Source organism: Nipponia nippon, unplaced genomic scaffold (genome assembly GCF_047370975.1).
Source record: "Nipponia nippon isolate SJK-2023a ecotype South Korea unplaced genomic scaffold, ASM4737097v1 scaffold_13, whole genome shotgun sequence".
Classification (NCBI taxonomy): domain Eukaryota; kingdom Metazoa; phylum Chordata; class Aves; order Pelecaniformes; family Threskiornithidae; genus Nipponia; species Nipponia nippon.
Window position 1 is genome coordinate 631,528 of NW_028262324.1, and position 18,271 is coordinate 649,798.

At 55.1% G+C, this 18,271-nt stretch overlaps 1 protein-coding gene across 13 annotated transcripts in view; it reads left to right on the forward strand.

Annotated features, from left to right (window-relative positions):
* The window catches only part of CHD6 (chromodomain helicase DNA binding protein 6), an 85,808-nt gene that overhangs the window by 15,904 nt on the left and 51,633 nt on the right, over positions 1 to 18,271 (forward strand). For 5 of the 13 annotated variants that reach the window (XM_087749369.1, XM_087749372.1, XM_087749371.1 and 2 more), the window contains exons 1-2: positions 11,051 to 11,350; positions 13,300 to 13,355. The exons of 2 other annotated variants lie outside the window; for them this stretch is intronic. In XM_087749369.1, the coding sequence (XP_087605495.1) occupies positions 11,308 to 11,350; positions 13,300 to 13,355 (99 nt within the window). In that variant the 5' untranslated portion in view covers positions 11,051 to 11,307. Of the gene's footprint in view, positions 1 to 11,049; positions 11,351 to 13,299; positions 13,356 to 18,271 lie in introns of those variants that run through there. 6 more of the 13 variants (XM_087749377.1, XM_087749382.1, XM_087749375.1 and 3 more) reach the window with 4 other exon arrangements.

Sequence of the window (18,271 nt, forward strand, 5' to 3'; positions counted from 1 at the left end):
AGCCGGGTATACTGTTCTAGAGTACTTCTCTGGTTTGTAATAAGCAGAGGGGCCTCCAGCCTGAAGTGTGGGGCTCCTATTCCCCTTGAATGTCTTTGATGAACCACAGAATGAGTTCCTCTTCCAGTCTGCCGTGTAGGGAAAGAGGCTGGGAAAACTGCTAATCTCTAAATGCTGGCTTTTAGCTCCTGGTGAGGGTGGGCAGCTGAGGCCTGGACCCCAACTCGTGTTTTCAGAGTGATTTAAGATAGTGTGAGCCTGCAGTGTCACTGTGCTCCTGGTTGGCAGTGTGGACCGAAAGTAGTTGCTGGAGGGGCTGCTCACCTCAGCCATGGTGCAAGGCAGACTGTGTTCCCACTGGACTCAGCTTGCTTTGCTTCAGGAGCAGGTGTCAGGGGCTCTCACTTCTGGCCTGGGACCTGAGTATCCCAGAGATCTGCTGAGAAGCAAATGCAATCTCTTTGCTGGATTTTTATCACTTCATCGAGATGTGGTGTGCATGTGCAGGGTGCTGAGCGGCCTGGTTGTGTCAGGGAATGTTTGCCACGGCTGTGGTCTGAAAATCGGAATTGAAATCTATCGTGTAGGGGCACATCAGCTTACAAGTGAATGTTCATGGTGCCTGTGGCTGCGACCCAAGGTGGCTACCTGTTTCTGCTGTTTGCTGCGGCAGCTTTGGAGGGGCTTCAGTGCAGAATTCCTACTTAGAGAGTGAAAAGAAAGAGTGCAGGTTTTCTGAGTGTTTCTGAGCCAGTGTTTTCTGGCATATAGGTGGACGTGCCCACATGCACCTGTGGGTGCCCCTTGTCCTTCAAGAGGTGCCTTGTGAGCACTGCTTGCTCTTTGAATCCCAGCTCCTGCTGTGCTTCGTTCCTCCCTTGGAGAAAGCCACATGCCCCTTTTGTTCATCCTTGTGAAGAGGATCGACAGTCTCTAAGGACCTGACGGTTGGGTGTTGATTTTTGTTTTAACTGCACACTGTTGTTTCCTCGCTGCAGCTTATTTCTACAGATAAAATCTGTTCTTTTTCCCTTTGAAGAAGGAAGCCACCTGCCTCTCGCAGGCAGCTGAACATGGCACTGTACTGCAGGGATCTGCTCTAATAAAGTAAAAAAATTCTCATCCGTACTGCTGTGCTGAATAAGGAGCTTTCTTGGGCAAATGCCATCAGTTTCTGCAGATGCTGAGGCCTCTGCTTTGTCCGAGTTCGTAGCCCTTTTGACGGCTGGTGACAAGCTGCGGACGCGACCTGGGGGGAGCAGGCAGGGCTGTGCTCACGCCTGCCCAGAGGCAGCCCCAGTGCCTCGCTGCTGAGCGGGCCTCGGGGAGCTTCTGAGCTGCAGCCGGGGCAGGTACAGCTGTGCCATGGGGCAGGGGCCAGGGTGCACCGGGCGGCCAGAGCAGAGAGGGAAGGGCAGAGCTTCAAGATAGTAGCCAGGAGGACGGAGCCGGGAAGTGGAGGCAAAGCAAAACCAGGACTGTGTTGAGAGCTGCTGACTCCCACCTTCCCCGCCACGCTGCAGATGTGATTTCCCTGCAGGAAATGAAAGTTGCTCTTTGGATGAAGGCTATGAATAAAACCTTCTTTCTGAAGTGCCTTGGTGTGTCCATGACTGAGGGGCTGTTGGAGCATCTGTTCCTGTTGGGACGCAGAACGCTTGAAGGGATATCGGTGAAAGTCTGCAATGGGGGAATGCCAGCCTGCACTCGGAGGTTGTATTTGGTATGTCTGCACTCAGAGATTGTACTTGGTATGTCTAAAGTCATCGGTGGGGCCCATCCTTGGTGGTGGTTGTGTGGGTATCTTGGGAGCATGTGCGGGAGTGAGGGAGAGGGAAGGGCTGAGGCAAGGCTGGATGTGTCCCCAAGGGAAACACGGGGGTAGCCCCTGACTGTGCCATATGCCTTACTGGTTTTGGGGACCGTTCTCAGTTTCTGTGAACCATAGAACCATATTAGGTTGGAAAAGACCCTTAAGATCATTGAGTCCAACTGTAAATCTAATGCTGCCAAGTCCACCACTAAACCATGTCCCTAAGCACCACATCTACCCGTCTTTTAAATACCTCCAGGGATGGGGACTCAACCACTTCCCTGGGCAGCCTGTTCCAATGCTTGATAGCTCTCAGTGAAGAATTTTTTCCTAATATTCAATCTAGACCTCCCCTGGCGCAACCTGAGACCATTTCCTCTCGTCCTATTGCTTGTTACTTGGGAGAAGAGACCGACCCCCACCTCACTACAGCCTCCTTTCAGGTAGTTGTACAGAGCAATTAGGTCTCCCCCGAGCCTCCTTTTCCCCAGGCTGAACAGCCCCAGCTCCCTCAGCTGCTCCTCATAGGACTTGTGCTCTAGACCCTTCACCAGCTTCCTTGCTCTTCTTTGGATGTGCTACAGCACCTTGATGTCTTTCCTGTAATGAGGAGCCCAAAACTGAACCAAAGCTTTGTCCCCCTGCACCGTTCCACCAAAGTGCTTGTCCTGTTGGGACCTTGAGAACTGACCCTGTTGGGCTGATCCTCACCTGTATATGTGTTATATTGCACGGAGGACACCTTTTTGCTGGGTATCTTGGTGCTCAATGAACTCGTATTAGCCCAGCCTTTTTTGGGGGATGCACCACAAAATCAGCTGGAGTTTCAGATGTGAGAGCTCACCAGCAGAGTCTCCTAACAGGCAAGTAGGACGTCAACTGAGAGCAACTTGGATGGTGCGGACGCATCCCGTTGCCTGCTCTTGGAATACGTAACCTGTGGGCACAGTCGTCTTCTGCTTGTTAACACATGCTATGTTTTCAGCTTGTTGGCTGTGGAGACCGTCAGACTTGTGGGCCAGTCTAATTACAGCTCATTCCCGCAAGATACGTTTTAATGTAATTCAATCTTAGGTGGTGTTGGTGCTCTCTGTGATGAAGCTCCTCTGCACGGTCGGAATAATCCTTGTCTAGCTCTTACTGTTTTGCAGTGCAAATCTTTGCAGTGCCTCAGGCTGGCTTTTTTGTAAGGTTTCAACAAGAACGGATGTTGTTTTTGAGGAAGAGGTTACAGAAAAAGGCAAAATTTGATCTTTTTCCTGTCCTTGTAAAAATTCAGCCAGCCTCAGCAAAGCACCAGCCTCTGAAAACAAACATTTGATTTTAAAAAATGCTGTTTGTCACTGTGCTCTATTCCCTTTACACCGGAATGAAGGAGGGCAGAAGCCTGTTACCGCGACTGTCTTTGTGTTACCTTAAATGGAGAAATCATCTTTCTCTTAAACCTGCTCCTCATTCTCCTGCTGAGCCTTAGACAAGGACCCCTGGGCATTGCACGGGTAAAAATTTCTCCCGTCCCAAGTGTCTTGGCAGCCACCTGCCAGCCCCACTCCAACATCAGCTCCCATCCTTCAGTCCTGTCCCTTGCCTTCATGTTCCTGGGAATGGGTGGACGTGGCCCTGAAGCCGTGTTGCAGACCAGAAACTTCTCCTAGCATGGGCCTCCTGACCGTTTCCTTTCGGCAGCCCCTTTCCAGCCCTGCTCTGTCTGCAGCTCCAGGCTTTCTCTCAACCCTAACTCTCCTTTTTGGGGGAAGCTGTGAAGGCTGCTGAGCCATTTTCCAGACCAAAGGTTTCCCTAAGCCCCAGTCTCTTTGCAGGCCCCCGCTTTGCTTTGGCAGCCCATTTCCATCCCTGCTCCAATTGCATCTCTAGGCTTTCTCTTTCCATGAGTATTACCCTAACCCTAATTTTATAGCTGAACCTTTCGACAAGACCTGCTGTACAAAAGATGATTCCCAGCCAAGGTCTCTTGGCAACCTAAAATAATCTTTGGCAGCCCATTTCTAACCCTGTCCCAACTGAAACCCTAGGCTTTCACTTTCTGTCAGCCTTAACGCTAGTTCTCGCTTTCCATCTGAGCCTCAGACATGGAAACCCAGGTGAAAGGGTTCTCCCAGCCCAGGTCTCTTGGCAGCCCCCACTTGGCTTTGGCAGCCCCTTTCCAGCCATGGTCCAACTGCAGCTCTAGGCTTGCTCTCAGCCCTAACCCTAACCCTGGCTTTAGCTCTCATTTTCCTGCAGAACAACAGAAAAGGCCCCACAGCTGTGGCCCAGATGAAAACTTTGACCCAGCCCCACTCTCTTGGTAGCCCCTGCTTGGCTGTTGAAGCCCCAGCCCAGGCTCAGCTGCAAGCTCTTTCTTTCACTCAACCCTAACTCTTATTTTTTGTGAAGAGCTGTAGGGAAGATCCCTAACCCATTGCTCGCACCAAAGCTTTTGCTCAGCTCTCTCATCCCAGGGCTCTGGACAGCCCTTGCTTACCTTTGACAGCACCTTTCCAGCTTCGCTCCAACAATAACTGCAGGCTTCCTGCTTCTCAACCCGAACCCTCGTTTGCCTGCTGGGCTGTCAGGAAGGGCCCCCCAGCCATTTCCCGGCGAAAGGTGTCTCCCACCCCAGGTCTCTTGGCAGCCCCGTTCCAGCCCCCCCCCCCCCCCCCCAACCGCACATGTACCCTTTCCTTTCAGTCCAGACCCTGACCCCAGGAGCTGTTTTCCAGCTGAGCTGTAGGGAAGGTCTCTGAGCCGTTTCCCAGCTCAGACCTCTTGGCAGCCCCTCTTCCTTTTGGCAGTCCCTTTCCAGCCCCGTGTGAGCTCTACGCTTTCTCTGAACCCTAACCCTGGTTTTCCAGCTGAGCCTTAGTCAAGCCCCCCAGCTGTTTCCCCGATGAAAGCTTTCTCCCAGGTGAGGCCTCTTGCAGCCCCTGCTTTGCTCGGGTGAGCCCTCCCTTGTCCCGCTGCTGCTGCACCTCTGGGTTTTCTTAGCCATAACCCTGATTTTCCTGGGAAGCCATAGAGAAGTCTCCTACTGATTACCTGGACCAGTGATTTCTCCCAGCGCAGGTCTCTTGGCAGCTGCCAGGTACTTTTGCAGCCCTTTTCCAGCCCCACTGCGGCTGCAGCTCTGGACTTTATTTGTCTCAGCATTATCCCAAACCTAATCTTACGGATGAACATTGGACAAGGTCATCCTTGTGGACGGTTTCTGCAAGCCCAGGTCTTTCAGCAGCCCCCACTTTCCTCTAGTGCGCCCTTCCCAGCCCCTCTCAAACTGCAGCATTTGTCTTTGTCTCAACTCTAAGTTTAATTTTACATCTGAACCCCAGACAGGGGCTGCCAGATGAGTCTGCTCCCAGGCCAGGTGTTTTGGCAGCTCCCACTTTGCTTTGGCAGTGCTTTTACAGCCCCGCTCCCCCTGGCTGGCCTGTGCACCTGGAGGTCCCGTTCCCCAGGCTTGCCAGTAGCGCAGAGCAGAGTTGAGGTTAGCTGGGGTTCCTTTCCTGGTACCTTAAAATTTTATGTGCAAATTTCTGGACTTTTTTTTAAAGTCAGAAAACTACTATTTCAAACTCAAGCGGTTGGACAGGGATTGTGCAACATTAACTCGCTTCCCTTTTTCCCCTTACTTCTCATTTCTCTCAGGGGATGGCACAGCAGCCATACCTTCTCCAGTCTGCAGGGCTGAGGAAGGATGCAGATGCTAGCACAGACAGGCTGCTCCTTCCCAGTTTTGGATCCAAGCTTTGGATTTGGATTCTGGTGTTGCTGCTACCATGCAGCATTGGTGGGCAAGGCTTTTCCTATGGAAGCGCCGCCTACAGAAGTTCAATTAATAGTGCTTGTGCAACCTTCGTTGTAGCATTTTCAGGCTTTTGAGTGCTTCCATGGGTGTCCTTTAAATATCCTCTTGAGATGTGAGGCGGCGTGGTTAAAACACTGTGAGCACCCCTGGCTCCTGGAGGGGGGGAGAGGTGCAAGTCTGTGGGGTGGGGAGTAGATGCTGCTGCCCAGGCGCGGGAGCGGTGTGCTCCGGAGCTGGCGTCACACACTGCCGTAAAGAATGTCTTTATGGGCACAACTAATTTTGCAGCCTGTAAAATAGTCTTAGGGCTCTCATGTGGCTTTTAAAGGTGACCTGCAAAGATTTCACAGCAAAGGAGCCAGCAGCAGGTTGCTGAGTGCCTGCGATGAAGGGTATGAGCACTGAGACCGCTCTGACCCAGGCTGCTGCCTCGGAGCGTGGTCAGCAGTGCTGTGTGCCCCTCGCACCCGGGCTGCCGTGCAGCGGCCTGGGGAGGAGCCACTCTCTGCTGCTCTGGGAGGGCGGGTGGGAGATGTCAGGATTGTGCCTCTGGTGGAAAATCTGCATATTTTATATTTTCCTGGTGTGAAACTGCAGCCTCTGAGTCCGGAAAATTGTTTCAAAAAAGCAAGTCTGAGCTTTGAACTCTCTTTGAAACCCTTTCCTTTTCTTGGGAAAACAAGACCTTGAAAGAGTGTAACAAGCTGCAAGCTCTCCCTCCTGCAGGCTGGGTGGCTAGCACCCTGCCTCCCCCACGGTTGCTCTCCCCTAGCCCAGCGATGCTCCCAGAAAGCTGAAAATAGTTGGTGCTTCCCATCCCTGGGGCAAATATTTGATCCTCTGCAGCTGATCTGAGCTATTCTCGGAGCTAACAGCTGGCCCGGGCAGGGTCCCGGGTTGGGGGCTGCGCACCCCCAGAACCCGGGCTGGGTCCTGGAAGGAGCACGCAGTAGCCCGGACTGCGAGCTGTTGGCCGGCGAGCCGCCCGCTCCGGCGGTGCCGTTAGCAGCCCTCGGCGCTGGGCTTCCTGTGGTGGGGCCCGCTCCTGCAGTGCACCTTCCTGCGTGCGCAGGCTCGTCCGTGCTGCCTGGAAACCTGCGGTTCCCAAAATGAGCTGGATGTACGAGCGAACTGCATGCAGAGCTCGCCATTGCCGTCATACAAGGTGATGAGTATTAGAAATTACTTATTCTTCTGCGGTAATATTAAACACCGTCAGTTTTGGAAGCAAGGTTGTGGGGGCTGACACATGGTTAGTGTCTGTCTGGGAGCTTCGTGCACCCCTAGCCACTGCATCAGGATTTCCCTCCTGGTTGCTCTTAGCCTGAAGGCTAGGAGGTAGGTGTGTGTTGCAGCAAGTGTCTTCCCAGACAGACAGAAGCAGCAGAACAACGCTGCTTGCTGTGCTTACAGACTACTAGCTATGCAGTATGTAAATGAAATTAAGATTAGAGAACATTGTTTGAGACGTCATTGTCTTTAAAGTTTCAAAACCTGATGAAAAATATGTTTGTCCCATTAAATTGGAGGACTTCCTTGGGTCATGACTTGGAGACTGCTATGGGATATGTCTGAGGTTATCTGAGATCTGTTTGGTGGGCGAAGGGGGACCCTGAAGAGCTGCTTGTTATAACGCTGTTTACCAGTGGCAGGCAAGCTAGCATTGTAACTATTTTTGCAAACCACATACTAGGAATTCGTTGGTGTCCTGTGGCAGTTTGTCTTCTAGATTTCCTGCTTCCAGCACTGTGACTTGCAACATTTCTTACAGCCTTGCGGTCGCAGCGGTGTTGCAGGGTTTCTCCATGGCCTCGTATGCCATCACAGTGGCCGTGCCGGAGACGCTGCGGGCGGGTGCCTGTGGGGACACCGGGGCGTACTCGGAGGGTTCTGCCGCAGATGCCTGTCACCCGGCCCTGCTGTTGGCCCAAGGACTTCTCAGATTGGATGGTAACAGTGATGTTTAGGACGTGTTCAGCTCTTTGGGCAGATGTGGGCCTGAGAGCAAAGTCTGCCGGGTCAGCCTGACCTTGCAGTAACTCCTCCGGGTAGGTCAGACTCGCAGAGGGGCTGTGTAATGTTCTCCTGGGCTAGCCCTGGCTCTGGGCAGGCAGCGTGGCTGGGGATGCGCTTCCAGAGGCTTAGTAAAAGAGCCAGGAATACTTTCTCACTGGGGGATGGCTCAGCACGGTTGGAGAAAAAAGGCTGGAAGCTGTTCTTGGTGGGGCTGGCTGCTGGGGACTGGCTGGGGACCTCCTCTGGGCAACACGCTCTGAAGCGAGGTGCGGTGGCACGCTGGGCAGGGTCCCGGCATCCCCTGTGCTGGACAGACTTCTCCGAGCTTTCCCCAGCCTCCTGAATTTGCCCCATTTGCTCTCAGTCATGCCAGCTCTTGCGAGCATCGGATGTGCCGTGAAATTGCTGATCACCCCAAGCAGAGTTTTGTCTTGGATTTTCCTGGGGGTTGAGTGCAGAAAGGGCAAGCGCCATACTATTTTCAGCTTCAGTCCTCTCTGACTTGAGGCCGGCCTTCCTCAGAGCACAGCCCCAGGCATGCAGAGCAGCGGCAGAGAGCCGGGGTCCAGCCGTGTGCAGCATTCCTCCTCATTTTGCAGTGTGGGGCTGCCTGCCTGCTCTTTTTAGCCCCCTATACAGGATATAAGTATAATATAAAATAATAGGAAGAGAGAAGCAAGATAGGGGCAGAAAGCCAAGCTTCCCGTTCCAGCGCTGGCCCTCACAGGAGCTTGGGGGAGAACTGCAAGAGGAGGCTCTCTGAAGCACAGAGGAGCAGGGACATGCTGTGTGACATATGGACGGCCCCGACAAGAGCTTTGATGTCGAACGGTGCCGTAGCTTGGCTGTTGGAAGATGTCTGGGGAGAGGGAACGCACAGCCAGGCTGGAGCGTCAGCTGGGCAGCGAATTCAAGGGAACGTGGTGGTTTAAAACAATGGAGGAAGAGAATGCGGGGAGAACTGCAGCGCATATGAACTTGCCTCTCTGAGGTGGTTTGATCCTGTCAAGGTGTTGTCTGAGCACCTACCGCTTCATTTCCATGCTTCAGAGCTCTTTACGAGCCGGGAAGGATGTGTTGCCTGCGGAGCTGTAAAATCATTGCCTGGCGTGTGGGAGACTGTGCAGAGGATGCCCTGAACACCCTCAGCTTGCCGTTGTGTTTGCAGAAGTGCACTCTACTGTGGGGTGCTGGGAGGGACCTGTGGGGCACCCAGAACAGTGATAGGAAGGTGCTGCAGGCAGCTGGGCAGAGTGGGACCCTGAGGAGCTGCTGTGGCTGGCTCTCTTGAGCAAGCTAGTCCTACCAGCAGTGAGTCCTGCTTGCAAGGATCCTGTGCTTGGGGTTTGCATTAGTACCTTTTCTGCTGTGCTCGGGGATGAATCTAGGTACTCCTTGGGTGCTGTACACTTGGTACCTGCTCCTGCCATGTAGAGAAGGGTGTACCTGCTGCTCCAGATCACCTCCTGGCTCTGCTTCGTCCAGGTGCTCCTCATTCTCCTCGGTGGCTCTCTGCAGGCCGGGTGCAGGAGTGCATGTTTCCTAGTCTAATGGTGGTGTAGCAGCTGCATGCACAGACGGAGTCCTCAGTGCTTTGCTTATGTTGCCCAGCTCATGCATCAGTCACGGATTGTGCTTGAGGGTGAGTGCACAAGTGTGCATTTTGTTTGCTCAGAGCTAGATTTTCAGCAGATGGTGTTGAGCAAGCAAGAAACTGGATGCTCTGGTGTGGAGATATGTTGTATGGTGGAAAGTTTGGAAAGGCGCTTTGGCTTTTGTGCCAGGACCCTCCTCTCCTGACATGCAACAGGATGTAGGCAACGGCAGTCTGTCTTTCCATCAGGTACAATCTTGAAAAGCATCCTCAGCAGTGGCCCATCTGTGATGGCTTTACCCTAGGCAGTCCCTGGGGCTGCTCGGGGCTGCCCACGATAGTGCTGAAAGGCAGTCCTAGCACACGGCCTCTCCCGAGTGCTGTGGTCTCAACATGTTGTTTTCCTTTGTCTCTGCTAACATGAATGAGTTAATGTGCTACATGGGGCGGCACACCATGGCCAAGGCTCTGTGCTTCGTAGGCTCCAGCTCAGGTGCCCTGCCAGCGCTGTGGCTAATGCTGGCCAAGACGGACTAGCTCACACATGCCTTTGGGTATATCCCTGTTACCGCTGTAGAGCTTTATTCCTTTTCCTTCGTACTATGACCTCCTCCCCCAAACTTGGCTAGCGTGTTTTGAAACGTGTGTTAAAAGTTCTCCTCTAGCCCTGGAGAAGATCTGTCTCTTTACAGGTCGACTAGTCAGGGCCACTGTGGCTTCTCCTTGCCTTTACTCTCAGCTCATGTTCAATGCCCCTTTTTCTGCTCCACCTGAAGATCATCTTGAGAAGATCTTCTCCCATTTCTGAGGGAAGACAGAGGTGAACCGCTCCACGGGGACGTGCGCTGATGGAGCTGTGTGTACAAATGAGATAGGCGATCGCTCCCCACAGTGAGCTGTGGTTGCTTTCACAGTGCGCTTGTATGCATTTGTGCTTGCAGGACTGGTGTTCCGGGCTGCGTGGCGGGAGCGCTGTGCATGTCCGCAGGATTCTGGGAGCACATGAGCCGCATGTTAGCGAGCCTCAGCCTCTGAACTGGGAAAATCAATCCTCCAGCTGCAGAGGAGAGCTTGGCCACTCTTGTGGGAACGCTGATAGAAGGGAAGAGCACATGGTCACTGCTTGGTCTTGGATTGGTGTTGGCTCAGATGTGGAATTTTTGATAATGTTTTTGGCTTGTGCACAGATGCTGCAGCTCCTGGAGGAGCCCTCGCAGGAGTGACAGGAGATACTGGCATGATGTGGACTTGGTCTGGTGTAGGGATGTCTTGCACTTTCAGAACAATAAAAATAAATTCAAGGGGGGAGGATAGTAACCTGATGTGCCCCAAATTGTGTAACTGAAAACGTCATTGCTAGCAGCAGATGCTTTGTAGAGGCTGTGCCACAGCGAGTTGGTCTGCTCATGTGGAGGGACAAAACACGGCTTTCAGCACTGCTTTGCTTGTCTCTTGAAATGCAACAAGACAGCTCCCGAGTGCACGGTCAGCCTGCCAGCACGGTGTGCCATGTTGGTGTGCTCGCCGCTTGTGTGCAGCGCCCGGCGTCGGGGGCTTTCAGAGGAGGCAGTACCACGACCTCATGAAGGAGGACTTGCCATTGCTGTGGCAGCCGAAAGTGCTGGTGACCGCCTGGTGCTGGGAGTGTTGCAAGCTGGCAGCGCTGGTGTGGGACGTGCATCAGTTATCTTGGGTTAAAAAGGCATAAAAACTTGAGCATGGAGAATAAAAACTCCCCACTTGTGACAGTGGCAATAAAGCTGAATCTAGCAGCCTGGAGCATTTGCATGATGTGCTAGTGAGAACATGTTGATCTCCATATGAAAACCATAAGCTCATTTAGAAAATTGGGCTGTCTCATTTGAGATTAGAGTTTCTCTTTAATCTGCAAATAGTTAATTAGCATGGAAATGGCTAGTTGAATGGGGTTCTCAATGTATATATCCGCACGCCAGTGTGGTGGTGCTCCCTAGCAGGTGGCGTGTTTCCCTTCAGGATGCTGGACAAGTTCCTGTCTCCGAGGCCGGGCAAGATGCTCTGGATACAGCAGGCAAAAGCAGACCACAGCACCGTGCAGACATGAACGTGTCTCTTTCCTCCTCTCCAGCTTGTCCCCTAAGAGGTGATGGCAGGACACGCTTGCTCCATGTGATTATGAACAATACGATGTGTTATATGTCCCAGGTTCCCTGGTGTCTGGATTCACAACTGGCCGCAGTGACTCTGGTCCCTGGCCAGCAGAGAGTTTAACGCAGCCTGCCACAAACCAGTATGGCATGGCATCCCAGGAGCTGCAGCAGGGCCCTGCAAGGACCTGGGGTGCTGCCGTCCTCACGGGGCGGCCTCTCGCTGCGGCTAGCTCTGTGTGCGGACAGGAGACCAAGCACTCTCTCCTGACTCCCGCAATGACTTTGCTGGGCCTCTCCTTGCACTCAAATGACTTTGCACATGGTCAGAGTAGGTATCTCTGTTAAACTGTCTCCTCTGGGTCTAACTGGAGGGAAATGAGAGGCAGGTGTTTGCGGGATTTGTGTCTAAAACACTTGTCAAATACTTCTGGGCTCTTTGGTGCCCATTACTGGCGTTGTGGGAGCAGACAACTGCTGAGGGTTGGCTCCCCAAAAAGCATCTGCTGCCTGGAGCAGGGGGCTGTGGGCAAACCCCAACAGCTCTGTCGAGTGTACTGTGGCTGGGGCTGCTGCGGGGAGGGCATGGGGCTGTAACCGTGTCCCCTTGACCATCACAGCTGGGGAGCGTGTTCATCCTGGGGAGCTGCAGCAATGTCCCATCCACCCGGGATCGGTGCCGTTTCCGATGCTGATCCCAAGTGTGGCAGGGCTGCTCCCGGCCTTTCTACCGACCCAGCACCGGCAGGAAAGAGGCAGTGAGCCCGGCTTTCTTCTGCGTCTGGTGGTGTCCAACCTACGCCCAGTCCCCAGAGAAATCTGGCCTGGGCAGGTGCGTGTCTGCTTGCCAGCTGCCCCGTCCTGAGGGTGTGTGGCAGCCCGTGGAGGGTGTGCTGGGTGCTGTGTCTCTGCGTTTGGGCGCAGCTGCTCAGGCAGTGCCTGCAGGGAGCTGTGGCCATCAGGGAGAGACCAGCTAAAAGGTGCTGCTGGCCGAGCCAGACCACAGCCACCGGGTGCAGGGTGCTGAGCCGTGGTGCAGGGAGCCTGGGGGAACAGTCTTCACCCCAGAAAGCTGTCGGGCTGCTGCATCACCACAGATCCCTCGTCAGTCCCCTCCTCTGGTGGGGGACAGTGTGGGGACCTGGGTGCGCAGGCAGTTCTGCCTCTGGCACTAAGGTGCTGCTAAGAGCTGGACTTGCAACGGCAGCCCCTACGGCCGGGCCTGGTGCGGGGCGGTTGCTTGGGAATCACCTCTGCCTGCAGCCCCTGCTCCTGCGGGCTGCAAGGTGGGTGCCGCTCACGCAGCGTCCTCCTGTGCTGCGGGGGCACAAGCCTGAGGAGGCAGCCGGCCCGCTGGCCCTGCCCCAGCGCTGCTCCGGCTCGCTGGGGAGATGGTGTCTGCCAGCATGGCTCTTCCCCCTCCTTGCTTTCCCCATCCTTGTCCCCCTAGCAGCTCTTCCTTGGTAGCAGGGCTTGCAGCCTGCCTCAAGCTCCTGCGTCCTCTCCACGTCTCTTCCTGCTGTCGTTGCTGCTTGGCAGAGGCTGGTTTGTTTACTGCTTCCCTCTGCTGCTGCAGGGTTGGCAGCATCCGACACGTCTCTTGGGGGTGCCTGGGTGGGTTTGGGGCTCTGGGGAGGTGGAGTGTGTCTCCTCTAGCCCCGGGTGTGCTGCTTCATGCTGGGACTATGACTGCGAGGTTGGTCTTGCCTGGCGGCGTTCAGGTGGTGCTGAGCTGCGGGGAGATGTGTGGTCGGGCTCCTTGCCATGGCTCAGCAGAGCAGATGTCCCCAAGCTTGTCCCTGAGAGCCTTGCACTCCTGCAGCTTTGTTGCTCTGAGCGGCACCGGGGTTGGCTCGGCCTCTTGGAGGGGTGATGTGGAAGGATGGAGTACCTCAGGTTCACCAGTCTCTTTATTGTGAATTTTTTTTTGTGTTGTGTCTTGCAGAAATAACATTCATCCCAGATTTGATGATAATGAAAATACAGAAAAAAGAAAAGCAGGTTTGTGACTTTCTCTCCTTCTCCCAACTCAGCTGGCAAGGCCATGTCCTGTGTGTGAATTGGTGCAGTTGATGTGTGGTGGGAAGGGGGCTGGGGGGGCCTTGCATTTCCAGACAGGGCTGCAGCTCAGCATGTCGAAATTTGACCTGAGCTACAGCGTACAGCGGATGAGTCTGATGTGGGCAACTGAACAAGGTGGGGTTTATCTTCAGTAATGGAAATGCTCTTGATTTGGTTCTGTTCCCTGTGGAGGATCAACCCTTCTTTTCCCTCAAAGGCCCTAGTATTGATTCTTGTTTGAATCTCATCACATATATATTACAAAACCGCATGTTTGCTGTGTTTACTGCTAATAACGTGATGCTCCAGGACTAACACCGGTGGGAAGGTTGGGGAAGATCGCATCTGCGGGGCTGTGAGAGCTTGGCCGGGAAATCTTCCCTTGCTCAGAAATAATCCCATCCCACCAAGCTGCCATTTCTGAATTGCCGCATTGGATCATAACTACCTGCTGCTTCTGGAGGAGATTTATGAGCCAGTGGTCTTTGTATTAACGGTGTGCAGAGGAAAAACCTGACCACTGGCGCTCTGATAAGGGAAAAGGACCTGTTACATGCATGGAGACTCACTCTGCCTGCCGGGGTGAAATATGGCTGGAGGTATAAAACAAACCGGTCCACCCTGAGCTGATTTGTGTCTGTGCTGCTTTTAATGGGAAACCATTAAATTGAACACTGAGCTAAGGGATAAATCTGTTGGGTAGCATGAGCTGGTGCCATTTCTAGCCAGCTCTGAAGCAGCGCCTTCGTGCTGCTCAGGGCAGCTGCAGATTGCGCCGTCATGGCAGGTTAATGGGGAGGAGGAAGGGAGGGAAGGGTTTGGAAAAGGCGAGTGTGCTGTTATGAGCTTGCAGCAAGCCAAGCGCTGCGGATGTAGGAAGGTGTGTGTACAGAGCACCGATACTGTAGGAAGTAGTGAGTTCATCAGTGTGTCCTAAAGATGCTGTGAAGAAGCAGAGCCAGCCCCAAGGTGAGGAGGAGGGGAGCGCGGCAGGTCTTGCGTACCAGCACTGTTGGCTCGCTCCTGCCGGGGCAGGGGGAAGGCCTGGAGGAGAGCAGGGCACTTTGGGGCACGGGTGAGTGATCTCTCTCCTCTAGTAGAGAAGCCCAGGTAAGAAATTCCCACCACTCCATTGGACTGATATATAGCAGGTTTGGCTGCTCTGGAAATGGGATTGCTGAAATGACGTGGGTTTTAAGCACAGCAAAACTGTCCTCCCCCAGCATTTGGAGATTTTAGAGGGCTCAGCTGCCAAAGCGTTTTGTGGACCTGCCCTTGCAGATAAAGTCTGGGAGGGAGATAAAGGCATGCCAGTGTGAGCAAGGAGGGGTAGGGGTCGAGCTGCTCATCTTCTGAGCTCTCTGAACCGGCAGCAGTGTAGGGCAATCCCTGCAGCATGTCACGGAGTGGGCTGCAGCGTTCCCGGGGACACCAGCTCTGCAAGGGCTGTGCTGGGGTGTCCCCAGAAGGGTCTGGGCAGCAGTCAGAAATGCTGCTGTGAGTTCCGTGTTTGGAAGAAAGCCTGGCCAAGCAGGGCTCCTGGGGGTACTCTGGGTTCCTGTTGATGTGGTGAAGGGGGTGGCTGCTCCCCGAGGTGGGTGGCTCCCTGCCATGCTCTGCAGAGCCTGCTGAGCGGCATTGGAGGCAAAACCAGCAAGAGGTGCCATTCCACATCCCCCTGGACACCTGAGCCCAAGAGCTCCCAGACCTTGTAAACAGACTCCTCGTAGCACCAGGGTGGGCTGTTGCTTTCAAAAGTCCATTGAGCAGTCTCTCTGGAGAAGATGAGATGATTGTGTGCTTCCCAGGGCTCTCACGGGCCACGTGTTTCTGTACGTGTCTCACCTGCAGAAGCTCCATCCTGGTCGTCATGTAGGTGTAGGTTCAGGCCCATGGGTACAAAGGCTGTCAAAATGCTGGCACCCTTCATATTGGTGAGGGACAGGAGAGCTGTCAGCTTCCTTCGAGAACGGGTTATGAATGTGCTCTCTCCTTTCCCAAGCCCATGGCTGCCCTGAGCAAGTGCCTTGTCCTGCCCATGTCCACTGCTAGTGGACTGCAAAGCCTGGGCTGGAGAGCTGGGGTCTTGCAGCAGGCCGTCCTGGGAGAAGCTCCTCTGTGCCCCCTTTGTACCCCCGCAGCTGTGCCACCCTTCCCGCATGGATTGGGATGGCTTGGCATGCAGGGCGCTGCCAACTGGTGCACCAGATGAGGGGCTGTTGTTAGCGCAAGCAGGGTCTGTGTTTGCACGACTCTTCTTCCTTAGTAATGCATGAAAATCTGGTGGTTTTGTCACCAAGCTGTGACTAACTCGTGAAACCTGTCGCTTCCCTCGTGACTTGTGAGGCTTCGTGCCAGGGTGCCTTGTCTGCTGGCGGAGGTGGGACAGGGGTGCCTAGCTACCCCAGGGAGCAATGACAAGCAGTGGCTTTTCTTTGAGGGCTTCAGCAGCACCATCGTTCCCTGGGCTGCCTCTCCCGTCTGTGTCCTGCTCCTCCCTCGGCACTGAAGGGTCTTCTACTCCTGCTTATTTCTTCCAAGCTCTGACTTGTTGAATAACCTGAGAAATATTGAACTATTGAGTTGCCAGGGTGCCCTGCTCCTCCACCCACAGCCAGGAGCGCTGGTCCTGGTCCTTCCCCATGGTCCCCAGGGCTCCTCGCCCTGCTGTTGCTCGTGGCAGCACGCTGCTGCACAGGCCCTCTTCTCTCCATGGTCGTTCCCTGCCTTCCTTCCCGCGCTGCCAGAGAGGACTAAGCTGCCCTCTGCCTCTGCATTGCCCTGCGCCAGGGCAGTGGGGACATGCATGTCCGCTGCCGGGGCTGGCTTCGTCACAGGATGGAGCTTCCCGGCTGTAGTTGTTGAGGGCTGTGTCTTGGTGGAGTGTCTTGGGAATGGAGCCAGGCCCCACCTCCGTCACGCACATCCCATGGCGACTGCAGAGCCTGCTCGGAGACATGACGGAGGGTGGCACTTGTGTATTTTTAGCTTCTGCTGCATTGCATTAAGAGCTGGAAACGAGGGGTGTGGACACCCAGTGACTAGAATACAACAGCCCATGCTGTGCATGCCACCGGTGGGGATTGCAGCTGCCAGAGAGGGTGGCTCAACAGTCTGCTAAAACGCTGTGTATGTAAGAAGCTGTCTCTTCTGTTCCCGTCGTGGGGCTCTGCAACCAGCTGCGCAGAAAGACTGGGCCGACGGCAGCCGATGGCTGCCTCCATTTCAGGGAGGCAGAGCTGTGTGATGGTGCCCACCTTGGGCTGCTGGCGCAGCGGCAGCCTGGCTGGTGGCTTTGGTCAGTGCCGTGGGGGGAAGCCGAGCAGCTGGGGTGCTGGACAGCCCCCGGACGTCGGCCTCTGTCTAAAGAGCATGGAAGCCTTTGATGACCCCTGCAGTCAGTGGACACTCCACATACAGGACGGATCTCTGTGGGGTTTGAGCTGTGCCCTAGACCCAACTGCAGGGCTTCTGTGGGGGCATCCTGCTTCTCCTGGGGGGCTGCCTGGTCCAGCCTGCAGTGAACAGGGGTTGAATGGTGCTGGCACTTGTGTGCGAGATGGCATGTGGCGTGGCCACTACTGCCGGCTCTGGTCATGCCGCCCAGCAAGAGTGTGTTGTGTGGATGTCGCTGAGCCTGGGGAGCTGGCTTTGCTCTTGGTGATGACCATGAGAAGGGCTCAGCCGTGGCCTCCTTGCAGGATGGAGCTGCCGTTCAGACCCTGAGGCTGTGGCAGAGCTTTACCCTGCTGGGAACGCTGTGCTCTTGGGGGGGGGAAGTCTGCAGGGCTCAGGGCAGGGCCCTGAGGTGCAGGATGGGCAGCAGGGTGGACAGCAGGCTGTTGCTCCTTTCCTCTTCCCACCCCCAAACTCGTGTGGTACTTCAGGGTTTGGGTACGGATCAGGAGTGATGCTGGCTGGCGAGGAGGCTCCGACACGCAGCAGTGTTGATGCACCATCCACTTCATCCCCATCGCACCTCCCAGCAGCGCTGGCCTGTGACTTCTGCCACTTGGGTCCAGGGGAGCCCCTCTCTGCTCTCGCCATTCCAGGTATCGCATGGCAAGTGCGTAAGCTGTATAATTGGTGCCACCTTTATGGGGCAGAAGGTGATGCTGGGCTGCCCAGCCATGGGGTGGGAGCCGAGGAGCACCGGAGGCAGGGAAGGTGATGTGGTCTCTCAGGTCGTGGAGGGAGTGGGGCTCTGGGTGTGTGGTGGTTCCCTCCTGGCTGGGCACAGGGTGCAGGATCTTCTGCCCCATCCAGCCAAGCCTGACCCCTTCTGCTGTACCTCTCCCAGGTGCTCGGGCCCAGTTTTCTCGTGTCTTCACCCAAAGCTGCCTGCTCTTCTCCATTCTCACTTGCTCCTTAGGACTCTCATCCCATAACATCCTAGTGTCATCCTGGCCCCCTGTCCTAGCTGCCCTTTCCCTGTCCCCAGTTCCCTCCCTCTTCCCCTCCCCACCTTCTCTTTGCGGTTGCTGTTCCCCCTCGTTCCTCTTCTCTGCTGTTCCCTTTGCAGGTGCCGGGCGCAGGCAGGGCAAGGGTTTTGGACCCGGCTCAGACCGCAGGCAGCCCTGCTGGCCCCGGGCTGATGCGTGCCCTGGGCAGTTGTGGGGAAAACGCTGCTGAACTTCACTGCTCCTAAGCGCCCTGCGCACGTGCCAAGTGGAGTTTTTGAACGGCTCCTTCAGGTCGCTGTGAACCCAGCTCCGCTCTTGGCTGGAGGCCTTGGAGAGGGTCGGGGCGCTGCGTGACCCTCGTGGGCCGGCAGCTGGTGCATCTCGCTGGCTCAGCAGTTTGGGAGAGGGGAGGGAGCCCTTCGAGGACCAGGGGCAGGAGACGCTTTGCCTCCC